Source organism: Chlorocebus sabaeus, chromosome 7 (assembly GCF_047675955.1).
Source record: "Chlorocebus sabaeus isolate Y175 chromosome 7, mChlSab1.0.hap1, whole genome shotgun sequence".
In the NCBI taxonomy this organism is placed as follows: domain Eukaryota; kingdom Metazoa; phylum Chordata; class Mammalia; order Primates; family Cercopithecidae; genus Chlorocebus; species Chlorocebus sabaeus.
Window position 1 is genome coordinate 56,969,900 of NC_132910.1, and position 17,272 is coordinate 56,987,171.

Sequence of the window (17,272 nt, forward strand, 5' to 3'; positions counted from 1 at the left end):
GCCTGCATTATTGTGACAGCTTCCTTGTATCTTCTCTAATGTAATTATGGCCTACAGCCCATTCTCACCAATGCAGCCAGAATGATCTTGTTAAAATCAAAGTCAGATTAGACCACTCCTTTGCTGAAAATATTTTAATGGTTCCCTACTTCATTCAGAATAAGAAACGCAATCCTTAAATAGCCTGCACAGAGTCTTTCATAATCGACCCCCATTTTCAAACCCAGATCCAAACATTTCTAATCTCATTCCTCCTTTCTCTCCATACTTTCTCTTCTCTACCAGTCACTATGGTCACCTTGGGTGTTTCTTGAATACCTCAGAAATCCTCTTGCCTCAGGGCCTCTGGGAGTGTGGCCTTGAATGTTCTTCCTTCACCTGACCTTACCTTCTACAATTCTTGGCACATATTCAGCCCTCTTCTTAGTAAGGCTGTGGCTGACCGCTTTTTTAATAACTACAACTCCTATCCCATTTCTGGCATTTTATCCCCTTGTCCCTGCTCATTTTTGTCATTTTTCAGAAGGCATTTTTGTTCTCTGAAAAGTTCATTATTTTACTTGCATATTTCCTTCTTATCCATCTCTCCAGATAAAATGTGAGCTACACAAGGGCAGAGGTTTTTGTATATTTTCTTTAATACTGCATTCCCAGCACCTATATCTTACCACATGACAGGCACTAGATAGCCAATACATTAGTGGGAAAAAAAACAAAACAAAACAAAACAAAAAAACAATAAATTAAAAGCAGCCACAGTGATCAGCTAACATTTAGGAACATTTTAGTTGTTCTTGGTGTAAAGATCTAAATTCACTAGTTTTTCAACTTCATAGTTCTTAAAAACCCTTAATCTATAAATGATATTTCTAGCCTAAGACCACTCCTAAATACACTTTATATAAGCAATATTACTTGATTATCTGAATATAAATTTTCTAATTTAGTGATCTCCGAATCAGTCATTAATTTACTAATAAATTCAGTTGCCTCTATGCAGCATTATCACTAAGACATATAAAAATCCAAGGATATCATCTCAGCTTACAGAAAGAAAGCATGTGAGACAGCCAGACTAAAGGGAAATAAAAAAGCAAAGGGTCTTACCAATTTTATTTTTCTTAAGGTGAAAAACGTAATTTTATTTTATTTTCAATTTTTTTTTTTTTTGAGACAGTTTCACTCTGTCGGCCTGGCTGGAGTGCAGCAGCACAATCTTAGTTCACTGCAACCTCTGCCTCCCAGGTTCAAGTGATTCTTGCACCTCAGCCTGCCAAGTAGCTGCGATTACAGGCATGTACCACCAGGCCCAGCTAACTTTTTATATTTTTAGTAGAGATGGGGTTTCGCTATGTTGGCCAGGCTGGTGTCAAACTCCCGGCCTTAAGTAATCCACTTGCCTTGGCCTCCCAAAGTGGTGGGATTATGGGAATGAGCTCCCATGCTGGGCCAATTTTATTTTTCCTAAACTGGAACTGTGCCAATAGCCAGTTCCAATGTAGACGCTGGACAGAAGATAATTCATGGAGATACAACAGTACAGAGGAGAGCATATTTATATAAACAATAATAAACTGATGATAAGAAAAACAGCATCATATGAAATTAGCTAAATGGTTAATGTACTTTCAAATACAAAATTTAAAAACTCAACTAAAAAGTTTTAAAGTTTTTCATTTAAATTCCTTGAATTTAAAAAGATTTCAGTGTGACTCGTAAACTTTATGCTTCTCAAAAGGACTTGACACATTTCATTGCTAGAGATTTCAGAATTTCTACTAGACTTCCTATGACATTTATAAGATTAAAGGATGTCTTGGACGTTTGCCCCTTACCGATTCGACTAATGATCTTGCTTCCTCTTGAGTGCAACGGAAAGGGCTATCAGATATCTGCACGTTTGTGCTGGAGAGGAAAAGAGAATGTTATTATTAAACAGGATAAAAAGAAACAATTACCAAAAAAAAACCCCAAAACTAACTCCAAATACTCCACATCAGTTGTATACTTTCAACCAATGACTAGAAACTGAATGAATAAAAATTAAGACAATGAAAATTATTGTATATTCTTTCAGGCAAGGTTAAAAGTATAGAGTAGTCCACAGCAAAGCACTCTCCAGGATGACAAAAGATTTTTAAAAATTATATTACACAAATCCTAATAATTTCCAGGTATATATAAAAAGCTACACCACAATTGCACTTCACTTTTATTGAAGAAAAGAGGAAGCAAATTTGACCCACAGAATGGGACCAAGGATAAATTTTCCTCTAAGCAAGGTGACAAATGTTGTAATGAGCTACTTAAAGTTTTTGCAGAATCTCTTTCACAGATAAGGAGATTAAAGAGGAAACTATACGAATATAAAGTTTATTTTCTTATACGTAGGGAAGTTCAGCCAGGCATAGGAATAGCAGCTCCTTCCCTGACTAGGGAAGGCTCCATAGAGTCAAACGCCTTTTCTATACCTCTAAAAGCATGCCACTTATTACATATTGCCAATCTCTAGACAAAGCAAAACCATTATTCCTCTGAAACATATTAAGACTGATTTTTTAAAATTTCATCAAAGGAACAGGCAGATTAAAATGGATAAAGAGGTGGTAGAGAAGGGAGTTAAAGCCAAATTAACTTTTTTAAATAGAAGAAAAAGTGATTAGCAGATCCCTAAAAGATAAAATAATAGGTAAAACACACGTAAACATATTCCCCCTCAAGTGGACCTAAGGATATACATTATCAAATTTATTTTCAAAATAGCTTTGTGATATATATTGAGATATCAGTGATAAAAAACATCTGTCTATATCTCTCTGTAATTGATGACACTGAGTATACAGCGATTATAATAAGTGGTCATTTTGGTTTCTATCCAGACTCCTAATGTGGGATTCATTTTCATTCTTGGCATGAATGGAATTTGATGAAAGTTAGCAGTAACATCTTTAAGGCTAAGCTTTTTTGCCACATGGCACACGTTTACCTATGTAACAAAACTCCACATTCTGCACATGTACCCCAGAACTTAAACTAAAAGTTGAGGGAAAAAAAAGATGAAGTTTTTTTGTATTCTCTTTTCTACAGCTCACGTTTAAGCAAGCTGAAAATTGAAAAAGGCAGAGCCTTGTAAGTCAGATGTTTCCTTGATGACTGTCAAAAATAAATTTAAAAAGAACCAGGCAAAAAATTAGACACTGTAAAAAAAGTGCTGGTCCTGTGAAGAAAGTATGGTATACAAAGTACTAATTACAATACATATAATGCTTTTAACATTATAACTAAACCAAAGTAAAACATTCCTTGGAAATTCTGGGAAAAGGATGGTGGATGGCGGGGCGGGGGGGGGGGGGGTCTTTTCTAGATATAGTTGCCATATAAAATACAGAACAACCAATTACATTTGAATTTCAAATAAGCAACAAATTATTTGTTTGGTAGTATAAGTATGTCCCAAATATTGAAAGAGACACATACACTTACATGGAAAAACATTTGTTATTCTGAAATATTTAAACAGAAGAAAAAGTGATTTAACTGGTGTCCTGTATTTTTAATCTGTTAAATCTGATAACCTTACTTCTTTTTCTTTTTTCCTCTTTTTTTTTTTTTATTATACTTAAGTTCTAGGGTACATGTGCACAATATGCAGGTTTGTTACATACGTATACATGTGCCATGTTGGTGTGCTGCACCCATTAACTCGTCATTTACATTAGGTATATCTCCTAATGCTATCCCTTCCCCCTCCCCCCACCCCACGACAGGCCCCGGTGTGTGATGTTCCCTTCCTGTGTTCAAGTGTTTTCATTGTTCACTTGCCTCCTATGAGTGAGAACGTGTGGTGTTTACTGACAACCCTACTTCTAAAGTAATCCTCTACTCCTACAACAAAATGAAACTATGAATAGGAATATCAGAAAACAATGACAATATTTAAGCCAGCACAGTAAAATTTAAAAATATTTAAATATCTCTGATAAAATGTCTTGACAAGTAACCAGTAGTGGATATCTTGGGAAAGTAAACTGACCCTGCTATTTTTTCACCTTAAAAAAATATATGAGCGGTTGGGTGCGGTGGCTCACGCCAGTAATCCCAGCACTTTGGGAGGCCAAGGTGGGCAGATTACCTGAGGTCAGGAGTTTGAGACCAGTCTGGCTAGCATGGTGAAACCCCATCTCTATTATAAATGCAAAAATTAGCCAGTCATGGTGGCACACACTTGTAATCCCAGCTCCTTGGGAAGCTGAGGCAGGGGAATCACTTGAACCTGGGTGGTGGAGGTTGCAGTGAGCCGAGATGGCACTACTGTACTCCAGCCTGGGTGACAGAGTGAGGGAATGTCTCAAAAAAAAAAATATATATATATATATATATATGTATGTATGTATGTATGTATGTATATGTATATATAAAATAGGATGATATATAAAAATCATCCTAATAGAATGAAAGATTACAAAGTTTCTTCTATTTACCAAATAGGCTCTTCGATCAGCTAAAAACAGTGCCAACATCCTCACTCACATCCTTTTAGTCAATAATATATGTAATCTAGCTTGTAAGAACATATATGTATGTAAATATGTGTGTACACATACATATATGCACTTTACCCCCTCTTGGATTTAATAATTTGTACTTTGAATGTTTAAAAGTGTAATAAAAGGCATGATACCAAGAAATATTTTTATTTTTTCTGAACTGGCCTTCATGTAAAAATAGTTGTTTAACATTGATTCATATTTATTAGCCAATTCAAAAAAATCATACTACGTGTCAGGGACTTTTCTAGATGCTGGAGACACAATACTGAATCATGCAGCCCCCTAAGAAGCTTTTAATCTTTAAGATTCTTTTTAGTTCTCAAACTATGACTATGACCTGCCAGGGGAAAAGCAGTATAATCATTTAAAGGAGGGATGACTAAGCTTTTAGTGCCCACTATAAACGAAACTTAAAAAAAAAATAACTAAAAAGAATGCACTGCTTTCCTTTTTATATTAAGATACTAAATATTATATTTTAAATGTATAAATGTTACGTGACCTATATACACCCTTGTTGACCAAAACAAGATGATATTAGAGCAAAAAATCAGTAAAACCAAAAATGCTGTATACAACAAACCCAAATTACATAGAAAAATAATAAAGTATATTAGTAGACAGATAATAGTGCTTTAGTGAAGGGAAAACCATTTTTTTCAAGTAAATTTCAAATCAAATAATGGCCCACACTTATAATCCTCAAAGACAGTGTCCAGGATAAAGATAAGTCAAGGCTTCTTATTCTAAAGCAAAGTGGTCAAGAAAAAGGGAGAGAGAAAATTTAAAGACATCAGAATGACAATAATTTTAGACCATAACCTCCAGAGTTTATAGAAGGAAGTGACCTTGGGATAAATGTACACAAAGGCAAAACAACTGAGGCTATCAATACATGAAAAAGTATCATATTACTGGTACCAAAACAGACATATAGACCAATGGAACCCCAGAAATAACACCACGCATCTACAACCATCTGAGCTTCAACAAACCTGATGAAAACAAGCAATGGGGAAATGATTCCCTATTTAATAAATGGTGCTGGGAAAACTGGCTAGCCATATGCAGAAAACTGAAACTGGACCCCTTCTTTACACCTTATACAAAAAACTAACTCGAGATGGATTAAAGACTTAAATGTAAAAACCAAAAACCATACAAACCCTAGGAGAAAACCTAGGCAATATAATTCAGGACATAGGCATGGGCAAAGAGTTAATGACTAAAACACAAAAAGCAATTGCAGCAAAAGCCAAAATTGGTAAGTGGGATCTAATTAAACTAAAGAGCTTCTGCACAGCAAAAGAAATTAGCATCAGAGTGAACAGACAACCTAGAAAATGAGAGAAAATGTTTGCAATCTATCCATCTGACAAAGGGCTAATATCCAGAATCCACAAAGAACTTAAATAAATTTACAAGAAAAAAAACCATTAAAAAGTGGGCAAAGGATAGGAACAGACATTTCTTGAAAGAAGACATTTATGCAGCCAACAAACATATGAAAAAAAGCTCATCATCACTGATCATTAGAGAAATACAAATCAAAACCACAACGAGATACTACCTCATGCCATGAATGGCAATTATTAAAATGGCAATTATCATCAGAATGGCAATTATTAAAAAGTCAAGAAACAACAGATGATGCTGAGGCTTTGGGGAAATAGAAATGCTTTTACACTGTTGGTGGGAGCGTAAATTAGTTCAACCATTGTGGAAGACAGTGTGGCGATTCCTCAAGGACCTAGAACCAGAAATACCATTTGACCCAGCAATCCCATTACTGGGTATATATCCAAAGAAATATAAATCATTCTATTATTAAGACTCATGTGCATGTATGTTTATTGCAGCACTATTCACAATAGCAAAGACATGGAACCAACCCAAATGCCCATCAGTGATGGAATGGATGAAGAAAATGTGGTACATATACATCATAGGATACTATGCAGCCATAAAAAGAAATGAGGTCAGGTCCTTTGCAGGGACGTGGATGAAGCTGGAAGCCATCATCCTCAGCAAACTAATGCAGGTGCAGAAAACCAAATACTGCATGTTCTCACTTACAAGTGGGAGCTGAACAATCAGAACACATGGTCACAGGGAAGGGAACAACACACACTGGGCCTGTTGGTGGCGGGATGGGAGGGAGATTATCAGGACAAATGGCTGATGCAGGCAGGGCTTAACACCTAGGTGATGGGTTGATGGGTGCAGCAAACCACCACGGAACATGTACACCTATGTAACAAACCTGTACGTTCTGCACATGTATCCCGGAACTTAAGGTAAAAAAAAAAAAAAAAAAAAAAAAAGGAAGTGCGAGATTAAATATACCTTTCTCTAGGAATGTAAAAAGAAACAACTTCAAGACCTAAATAATTTAGATGAATTGAATATATTTATTTATTCAGTAAGCATATTTAGACTACCTACTATGTCAAGTCCTGCTATCAAGTGCTGAGGTAAAAACTCAATACAAAGTGTTAAAAAAAAAAAATTCCACCCCCAGTTCTACATAGAGGTATGTACAGCAGTGATACAACAGCCCAACAAAAATGAAACTGTGCAGAGATGACATCTAAACTGCTTCTTCAAAAATATGAAGATGTCCACTGAAGACAGACAAGGGGATAGGAAGGAAGAGCCCAAGAGGCTGGAGGGCAGGTTTGGACACATTGTTTAAGAATAGAAGGGTTGGATGAAATCCCATTTTTGAAGGGAATCATAAGGCGTTTTTAGGCATAAAAATGAGTCATATTCATACTTTTGAAAGATAATTCTGGCAGTACTATATAGAATATGTTAAACAGGAGAATGATTGTTAATAAAAAAAGTTTATGAGCAAAGAAATGCTAAGCAACTGAATTAGTGCAGTTTCCCCCCCACCCCGCCGCCCCCCGGAAATGTCTGGATTAATTTTATTACATTGTAATGGTTTGCACTTTAAATGTAAGGATAATACTAAATTTCCAGTTGGCCATTATTCTCTTCTTCCCTTTAGGCTTTTTGAATTAAAATATTAAGAAAACGATTTGCTCAATTCATCTTGTCAGAATTTATAGCCAAATTCATAAAATGTGCAAACATTTTATAAGAAAGTTTACAAGGTATGTTAATAATTATATTCATGCATTGTAAGTGTACTACCTTTTTAAAAAATCACTTTTGAGTCTATAAAGTGAATTAAAATGCCTTGTATCTATTCAAAACTAAAGGTGACATTAAATGACATTTTAGAGGCCCATGTTGAAAATGAGTTAATAAAGCCAATTAATCCATACTAAATATTAAAGAAACACGTTTCCTCTTTTTGAAAGCTACAAGACACTAAATTCACCGGTTCCCTTATATTAAAATTTTCAGTTTAATTCTTTACACTAGTGCTTTTCATGGACAAATACAAATGTTAGCACTAAGAGCCATTTTCATACCCAAAACTGAAAACTTCATGCACATGGACATCAGAATAAAAAATGATGCAAATATTTAATATGAAGTGACTTTTGGCATCTGCGTTCCCTGAATAGAAAAGAGGGTTCCCTTTCTGTCAGGCATTGCAACAGCCAGAATGGGACTTTTAGGAATTCAGGAGTTGACCCACACTGCATCTACTCTGAGAATAATAACCATGTTAAACTTGGAATTCATTAAGTATTCTCTCTCCATAGTAGTAATAACAAACAACAACAACAAGAATAATAATAGCTAACACTTAAGTAGCTTTTACTCTGGACCAGGCACTGTTTGAAGCACTTTCTATTTATTTTATTTTATTTTATTTATTTTTTAAAAAAGTATTATTATACTTTAAATTCTAGGGTACGTGTGCACAATGTGCAGGTTTGTTACAAATGTATACATGTGCCATGTTGGTGACCAATGGAACAGAACAGAGCCCTCAGAAATAACACCACACATCTACAGCCATGTGATCTTTGACAAACTGACAAAAACAAGAAAGGGGGAAAGGATTCCCTATTTAATAAATGGTGCTGGGAAAATTGGCTAGCCATAAGTAGAAAGCTGAAACTGGATCCTTTCCTTACTCCTTATACGAAAATTAATTCAAGATGGATTACAGACTTACATATTAGACCTAAAACCATAAAAACCCTAGAAGAAAACCTAGGCAACACCATTCAGGACATAGGCATGGGCAAGGACTTCATGTCTAAAACACCAAAAGCAACAGCAATGAAAGCCAAAATTGACAAATGGGATCTAATTAAACTAAAGAGCTTCTGCACAGCAAAAGAAACTACCATCGGAGTGAACAAGCAACCCATAGAATGGGAGAAAATTTTTGCAATCTACTCATCTGACAAAGGGCTAATATCCAGAACCTACAAAGAACTCAAACAAATTTACAAGAAAAAAGCAAACAATCCCATCAAAAAGTGGGCAAAGGATATGAACAGACAGTTCTCAAAAGAAGACATTCATGCAGCCAACAGACACATGAAAAAATGCTCATCATCACTTGCCATCAGAGAAAAGCAAATCAAAACCACAATGAGATACCATCTCACACCAGTTAGAATGGCGATCATTAAAAAATCAGGAAACAATAGGTGCTGGAGAGGATGTGGAGAAATAGGAACACTTTTACACTGTTGGTGGGACTGAAAACTGGTTCAACCATTGTGGAAAACAGTGTGGTGATTCCTCAAGGATCTAGAACTAGAAATACCATTTGACCCAGCCATCCCATTACTGGGTATATACCCAGAGGATTATAAATCATGCTGCTATAAAGACACATGCACACATATGTTTATTGCAGCACTATTCACAATGGCAAAGACTTGGAATCAACCCAAATGTCCATCAGTGACAGACTGGATTAAGAAAATGTGGCACATATACACCATGGAATACTATGCAGCCATAAAAAAGGATGAGTTTGTGTCCCTTGTGGGGAGGGAGCATGGGGGAGGGTAGCATTAGGAGATATACCTAATTTAAATTAGTGCAGTTTTACAGCTAGAACGCACTCAAGAATCAATCAAAACTTGGAAAATATGTAAGACAGATGGATCAAAATAAATAATGGTTAATAAAATAAAGTAGTAAACACAATAGTACATTTCTGATTTCTTAATAAGGTATATCAACTGGTTGAAGAGAGAGTGGGAGAGGACTGAAGAATAAACTCAAATGTCAAAAAATGACTTCTCCCAGAATCGAGTTTAAAGTTTTCTTAGGTAAGACTAGAAATAATAAAATTCTCTCTGTTAAAAGAATATTTAGCTTTCAGAGTAAACACCCAGCAGTGGAAAAAAGAATAAACAACAACAACAACAAAAAACTTATTCTGAGAAAGAGAATTTTCAAGGAATCAATTAAAAGAACTTAATAAATGTAGTGCTCCTGAAAAGAGAAGAGTCACTACCTGGATTAAAAAAAAACAAAAACAAGGCTAGGAGTGGTGGCTCATGCCTGTAATCCCAGCACTTTGGGAGACTGAGGCAGGTGGATCACCTGCAGTCAGGAGTTTGAGACCAGCCTGGCCAACATGGTGAAACCTCGTCTCTACTAAAAATACAAAAATTGGCCAGGCATGGTGGCGGGCGCCTGTAATCCCAGCTACTTGGGAGGCTGAGGCAGGAGAACTGCTTGAGCCCAGGAGGCGGAGGTTGCAGTGAGCTGAGATTGCACCACTGCACTCCAGTCTGGGCAATAGAGTGAGACTCTGCCTCAAAAAAAAAAAAAAAAAAAAAAATTGTTGGCTTTAAAATATTATTCAACAATTTACTCCAACAGATATTTATTGGGTAGCTACTACATGCCAGGCATTAGGAATATAAAGATGAATAAGGCATCTTTATTCATCTGCTCTTGAGGAACTTATATTCTAGAGAAGAAGATAAATTCATGAACCAAGTACTTAATAACTGTGACAGATGTAATGATGAAAATCCGCAGAGAACAAGGAATACAGTGAGTACTGGCATTTCAACTAGCAAACTATATGAGGGAATGTTTCCTAGAGAAGACAAAGTAAAAATTAAATCTTAAAAGATGAGTAACATGACCAGTTCAAGAAATGAGAAGACAATCATGGCAAAGGAAACAAAATGAATAAAGGTCTAAAGATCACTACAAGCACAGTGTTTGTGAGGAGTGACAAGTGGCCTTCAGTTATTGTAACACAAAATAGGAGACAAGAAGTGATGGAAAATGAGGCAAGAAAGGTTATCTAAATCTTGGAAGGCCTTGTTTGTTTTTCCATGAGAACAAGTTTGGATTTTATGATTCTTAAGGCCGGGCACAGTGGCTCACACCTGTAACCCCAGCACTTTGGGAGGCTGAGGTGGGTGGATTGCTTGAGCCCAGGAGTTTGTGACTATCCCTAGCAACTTAGCAAGATCCTATCTATACAAAAAATTTTAAAAGTAGCCAGGTATGGTGGTGCATGCCTGTACTTGGGAGGCTGAGGTGGGAGGATCACTTAACTCTGGGAGGTCGAGGCTGCAGTGAGTCATGTTCGCACCCCTGCACTCCAGCCTGGGCAACAGAGCAAGACATTGTCTCAAATAATAATAATAATAATAATGATAATAATAATTATAATACAGTTCTTAAGCAGAGAGGCTCATCAGAATCACATGGGGGGCTTGAAAAACATACATGTTTAGACTCTACCTCCTAAAGATACTAATACTCTAGGTTTAAAGAAGGGGACAATGCATCTGCGTTCTCTAACAATTTCCCTGCTTAATACTGTGTATTACATATACATTGAGAGAATGTCTACAATAGTTTGGACCTAAACTGAACTGAGTGAGAAAAATGGGTTTCAAAAAGGAAGGCAGAGGAAGCTTGCCAATCTATAATGGTACAGTTTAAGGAATTAAGAAAGAAAGGCAATTCATTATAGAAAGGCAAAAAAAATAAAAACTAACAACTCTGACTACATTTCCAAATTAAGTTATGATAAAAAAAAATAAGAGAAATATGGATTAAAATAAGTTAAAATTCTGAAGATCTTGACTTTAAATTTTCTAGACGCATATGATGTATATACTGAAACTTACATCCTGAAAATTCTTACACTAAAAAAAGTTATTTTGTTGTAAAAAATGTAGAGGAGGTAAAAGAACATAGCTATTAAGAGAGTAAGGTTTAGGCCAGGTGTGGTGGCTCATGCCTGTACTTCCAGCACTTTGGGAGCCCGAGGCGAGCGATCACTTGAGGTCAGGAATTCGAGACCAGACTGGCCAACATGGAGAAACTCAGTCTCTACTAAAAATACAAAAATTAGCCAGGCGTGGTTTCAGGCTGACGCAATCCCAGCTACTTAAGAGGCAGGAGAATTGCAAATCACTTGAACCTGGGAGGCGGAGGTTGCAGTGGGCCAAGATCGCACCACTGCGCTCCAATTTGGGCAACAGAGCAAGACTCCATCTCAAAAAAAAAGAGAGAGTACGGTTTAAATCCTGGCTCCACCATGCATTGTGTGACCTTCAGTAAGTTACCTAAATCTTTATGTGGACTCAATTTCTTCATGTATAAAATGGAGATAACATTACATATTTTATAGGATTCTTGAGTATTAATTACATAACATATATAAATCACTCAGAACCTGGAACATAGTATAGTTAATAAATGTTAACTCTTACTGTTAATGTAATCCTTATCATTACTCAGGAGGCTACAGCAAAATGATTCTAGAGTTTAGAAATAAAGTTACCTTCACAGTAAGGATAATTAGACTCAGCACAGAAGGAATGAATTCAAGTTATAGATATACTAACCAAACAAAGGTCTCTGGCTCTGTAGCTGAGGAAACCTGAGGAAACACTCAAGTCTCATCAAAGACTGCATAAGCTTTTTAGAAAATGTGATCAGGAAGGAGATAAGACAAGCAAAGAGCAAGCAAATATTTCCTCTGACAGTCAGAGACCCTTCCCTTCATACTGGAGGGACTCATTACACTGTAGTCTTAATTTTAGACCATAAAGAATAGCTCAGTCCACCATTTACTAGGATAGACAAGACTAGAGGACATTCAATCATATCCAGCTTTGCTGTGAATAAAATATATTATTTATATTAGAAACAATTACCTACAGTTTAAGATTATGCTTAAAAAAAAAAAAAAAAGAGTGCTCTGCATACGAGGTAAGAAAAAAGGGAGAAGGCCAAGGAGTTGACAGTGTTTCTTTAGTAAGCAAGAGAAACAAAGTCAGTATCTTGAATGCCAAGCATTTGTGTTGTAGGCAAAACGGGCCTTCTTGATGACTTAGGTAAAATATTCCTTGAGATTAAGTAATTCTTTACTCCATCTGATTACCTTATTCTAGTGATTTCTTTAACGACCCTCTTGATTCCCAGACTGTGCTCAGAGAGCGCAGGGACTCTATCGTATTCAGAGTAATATCTTCAGTACCCCCACAGGACTGCTTTTGCCTCCTATACTTAGACTTATCAAGAGCCAGTTGTTTTTGTTCCTAAATGTGTTTGTCAATTGTACTTGTTACTATAATTTCAAAATTTTACATTAATTATGTTCACAGATGAACTGTGAAAGAGTGTGGAAGAACTGTTTCTATGAACATTAAGTAGGTTATAAAACTATCGAGGCTTTAAACAATACCGAGGCCCTAAAAAGCCTCAATAAAGGTGAATCACTATAAAAATTTGATATCAAATTGGGTGTGGATAACATAGTTTAAATGATTTTTTAAAAAGAACTCTAAAAATCTGTCAGGGATTTTAAGCTACAAGGAGTTTAAGGATTACAGAATCTTTATTTTCTATCCTATGTTATGTTAGAGTATATACAAAATCTATATGGAAACGATATTAAAAGGGACTCAGCCCTATATCCAAAAATGGGTGAATATGCATTTCAATGTTTTAAATTACATGTTTGATTTATGTTACTATTAATTCCTCTTAATCAATCAACTAGTGATCATGATGAATAAGAAGGCTTTTACTTTCTAAGAAATTATATGGTACTTATTAGATTAAAAAAACCATATAGATTTACATGTTGAAAAATTGCGTTTTTCATCTTTGCACAATGTATTTCAATGAAATGTCCATTTATTTGTCAGTATTCACACTAAATTATAAATCCCTTGAGAAAAAGGATCATGTAAATTCCTAGTTTAATAGTGCCCAACACTTAGTAATGCTCAATGAATAGGTAGATACTCTGTATTGTTTACATTTAAAAAAAAAAAAAACATGAAATTTTCTTTTTTAAAAAAATCTGAAATCTGAGTATTATGTGGCTGTTTAATACCAATTAATAACAAAATAGTGTTACTTACATAGAAAAGACAAATTCTTACCAATTTATAGCTCCTCCATTACACTTCTTCATAAGCAACGCTTTCCAACATTGATGAGTGGATTTAATAACTTCAAGAGCAAAAGCCTAGCTCCAAACAAACAAATAAAAAAAAGACGTATTTAATATCGGTCACATTGTTATACTAACACAAAACTAATCTTGTGATGACAGTTAACTGTTAAGAGCATGAAACTCCAGAGTCAGGCAAAGCTTGGTATAAATTCTGGCTTCCTTATTTGTCAGCTGTGTGACTTTGGGTAGGTTACTTAAGCTCGCTAAGTCTCAATTTCTTCATCTATGAAGTAGAATGTAATAGGGATAATCTACATCAGGGTTGGCAAACTAGGGCCTATGGGTCAAATCCAGCCTGCCCCCTGTAAAGTTTTACTGAACAGTCACATTCGTTTGTGTTTGGCCTACGGCCTGCTCTAGAGCTGCAATAGCAGAGTTGAGCAGCTGTGACAGAAATCATACGATTTGTGAAGCCTAAAATATTTTCTATATGACCCATTACAGAAAAAAGTTTGCCAACCCCTGATCTAAGTCACAGAGTTGTTGAAAGAGTAAGTAAGATGACATGTGTAAAGTGCTTAACCCAGTACCCGGCTTGTCAGTAAGCATGCACCCATTAATTTCAGCATCATCAAAACTGCAGGCAGTCTAAATGTAGTTTTTCAAAGTTATTTTAGACTATCCACTGTCTGAAAGTAGTATATCTCCTTGACATTTATGACATTGTCTAAAAATGCATAAGCAACAACAGATACACCTCTTGTTGGATATACATGCAGTAAGAACATCTAAAGAAAACTTGCTTTATAATTCCAAAGCAGAAAGTTCTGTAGAGTTTTTTCCCAAAAAATCTTGCTCGTTGTCCTTATGGAGAGTCCCTACTGGTTAGTTCAAACTCATTTCTTCTCCAATGATAACTACACATATTATGATAATAAAGAAACCAAAGAATCTTGGGAACTGAGACACAGTAATAATAGGAAATTTATCCTCTGAAAAGAGAATTTCTCTCAGGTCTTCTATTGCCTGCGATGGAGGACGGCTTATATCTTAATGAGATAGTGTTGGGCGGGGATCTCACTTCAGATACAGGACAAGAAATCTAATACATTATCTGATTATGTAAGGATAGATTTTTAATCCAATTATTTGGATAAGTGTGATTATTTAGAACCAATTTCAATACCTGCTTAAAGGAGTTGCAAGAAAAACCCAGAATAAAAGAAAGGAGCCATCTTTCCAACCATGTTAAAAAGGCACAAATTAATTCTTGAGTTATGCCCTGCTATGGTTTGAGGGGATTTGTCCTCTCAAATCTCGTTCAAATCGATCCCCAATGTTGGAAGTGAGGCCTAATGGGAGGTGTATGGATCATGGGGGTGGATCCCTCATGAATGGCTTGGTGCCTCCTCAGAGTAATGAGTGAGTTCTTGCTCTGTTAGTTCCCACAAGAACTGATTGTTAAAAAGAGCCTGGGCACCTTCCACCTCTCTCACTTGCTTCCTCTCTCACCCTGTGGCATGCCAGCTCCCCTTTTGTCTTTTGGCACGATTGGAAGCTTTCTGAGGTCCTTACCAGAAGCAGATGCCAGCACCATGCTTCTTGGTATACCCTGTAGGACTGTGAGCTAAATAAACCTTTTCTTTATAAATTACCGAGCCTCAGCAATTCTTTCATAGCAATACTAAAGGAACTAAGGCTCTATATTTTAAATAGCAGTAGTAAAAAGCAATGCATAAAATAATTATTTTCTGGAGAAGTTGTATAAATGACCTCATCTTTATACAGAAAAGAATTACTATTTGTCAAAACAAACGAAAACCAAAAACTACCTCATTCTTTACAAATTTGTGACTTAGCAGACTTACCCTGAGGCAATAAGGAGACACAAAAATACTATATAGGTTTGAAATTTCAATTATCTCAATAATAAAATGTAAATTTTTTAAAGAAAAAATAAAGTATTGTATAAATGTTTAATCCTTTCAGGAAGATAATTTAATCTAAAATAATAATTTTATATTTACATTTAATAATCCCAGACAAAGCCCTCAAGATTTGAAGGATTCTTTTAACGTGCCTTCAACAAAAAACACTGAGTCCAACAATCAATTCTTTTACAGCAAAATACTCATCATAAATTTTAAGTTTTCATTAACATGCCTTATTTCACTTAAAAACATACTTACTGTTATCCACTTAAAAGTTGGTTTCAAATACTCAACTTACCTAGTGGTAATAACTTTAAAAAAAATTCCATGTTTTAGACTTTAACTCCTTGGCCTATTCTCTCCATTTATGTCATATTAGAGATACTTTGTGGTAACTCTGTGGTATTCTAATAGAAAAATCCTATGACAGTAAGATAATTCAGGTGTCCTTTCAATTGTTAAGCAGCTTAGTTCCATCGTGGTAGAATGAACACTTAGGAGGGAGCGCCCTACAGATTTATATTAAGGGTGCGTAACTTTCTCCTCCACAAAACAGCAAATAGAAAGTTTTTCTATGTACACAATTTGCAAAATTAGACTGATCATGAAATTTGTTCATTTTCTAACATGTAGGAGCTATAGACAGATAGATGGACATAGATATTTTTCATCCTTAGTGATTCACTTAGAGAGATCTTCTGAAGCAAAATTTAAATAATAAAATAATGTTTTTAAATATGTAAGTCAGTAAAAAGCACTTTTCTTACCATACTATATATACATATTCACATAAGAAACTCCCCCAGTGAAATTGAAATGAGTATTGTACGGGAGGTACATTTTAAAATAAAGATTCTCATCTTCACCTTGTTTTTGAATTCTCCATTAAAAGCAAACTGGTTTTCTGGTTTTCCATCTGGTACCTTATATAATCTAAACCAATTAAGAGTAGCTTCCAGGTAACCTGGTTTGAACTTCTCAACATCATCAATATCTGTAAAGAAAAAACAAAAAGATGTTTTGTTAAGAACCAAAATTCATTCCATTTAGTGGCAGAGCATTGGACTGAGGGAGCCAGGAAACATGGGGCCCAGTCTAACCGGCAGCACAATTGATTATGATACCTAGAGCAGCATCACCATTGATATGTATATCACCTTAAGACTTTTGTGTTTTCATATGTATAATACTATTCCTGCACTCTACAAACATTTACAAAGCATCTTCAGACAATGTGCTATGTATGGGGAATAAATGGATGGATACAACAAAATTCTTTTCATCAAGATACTCAGAGTTTTTACCTCAGGGAAAGAGACAAAGAGTTAAATTGCAATTAAAATGCAATGAGATTTTAACAGAGGTAAACATAAGCTATGTTAATGTCATAGAAGAGGGAGTAAAAGAAAGCGTTATAAAAGTGAGAAGTACATCACTAACTGGACAAGAGGGGAAAA

The 17,272-nt window shown here is 35.5% G+C and overlaps 1 protein-coding gene across 1 annotated transcript in view; it reads right to left on the reverse strand.

The window, feature by feature from the left end:
- The window catches only part of PPA2 (inorganic pyrophosphatase 2), a 107,468-nt gene that overhangs the window by 14,629 nt on the left and 75,567 nt on the right, over positions 1 to 17,272 (reverse strand). Inside the window, exons 8-10 of the mRNA XM_007999439.3 lie at positions 16,682 to 16,809; positions 13,871 to 13,956; positions 1,836 to 1,905 (exon numbers count right to left, since the gene is read on the reverse strand). Coding sequence (XP_007997630.1) covers positions 1,836 to 1,905; positions 13,871 to 13,956; positions 16,682 to 16,809 — 284 coding nt within the window. The remainder of the gene's footprint in view (positions 1 to 1,835; positions 1,906 to 13,870; positions 13,957 to 16,681; positions 16,810 to 17,272) is intronic.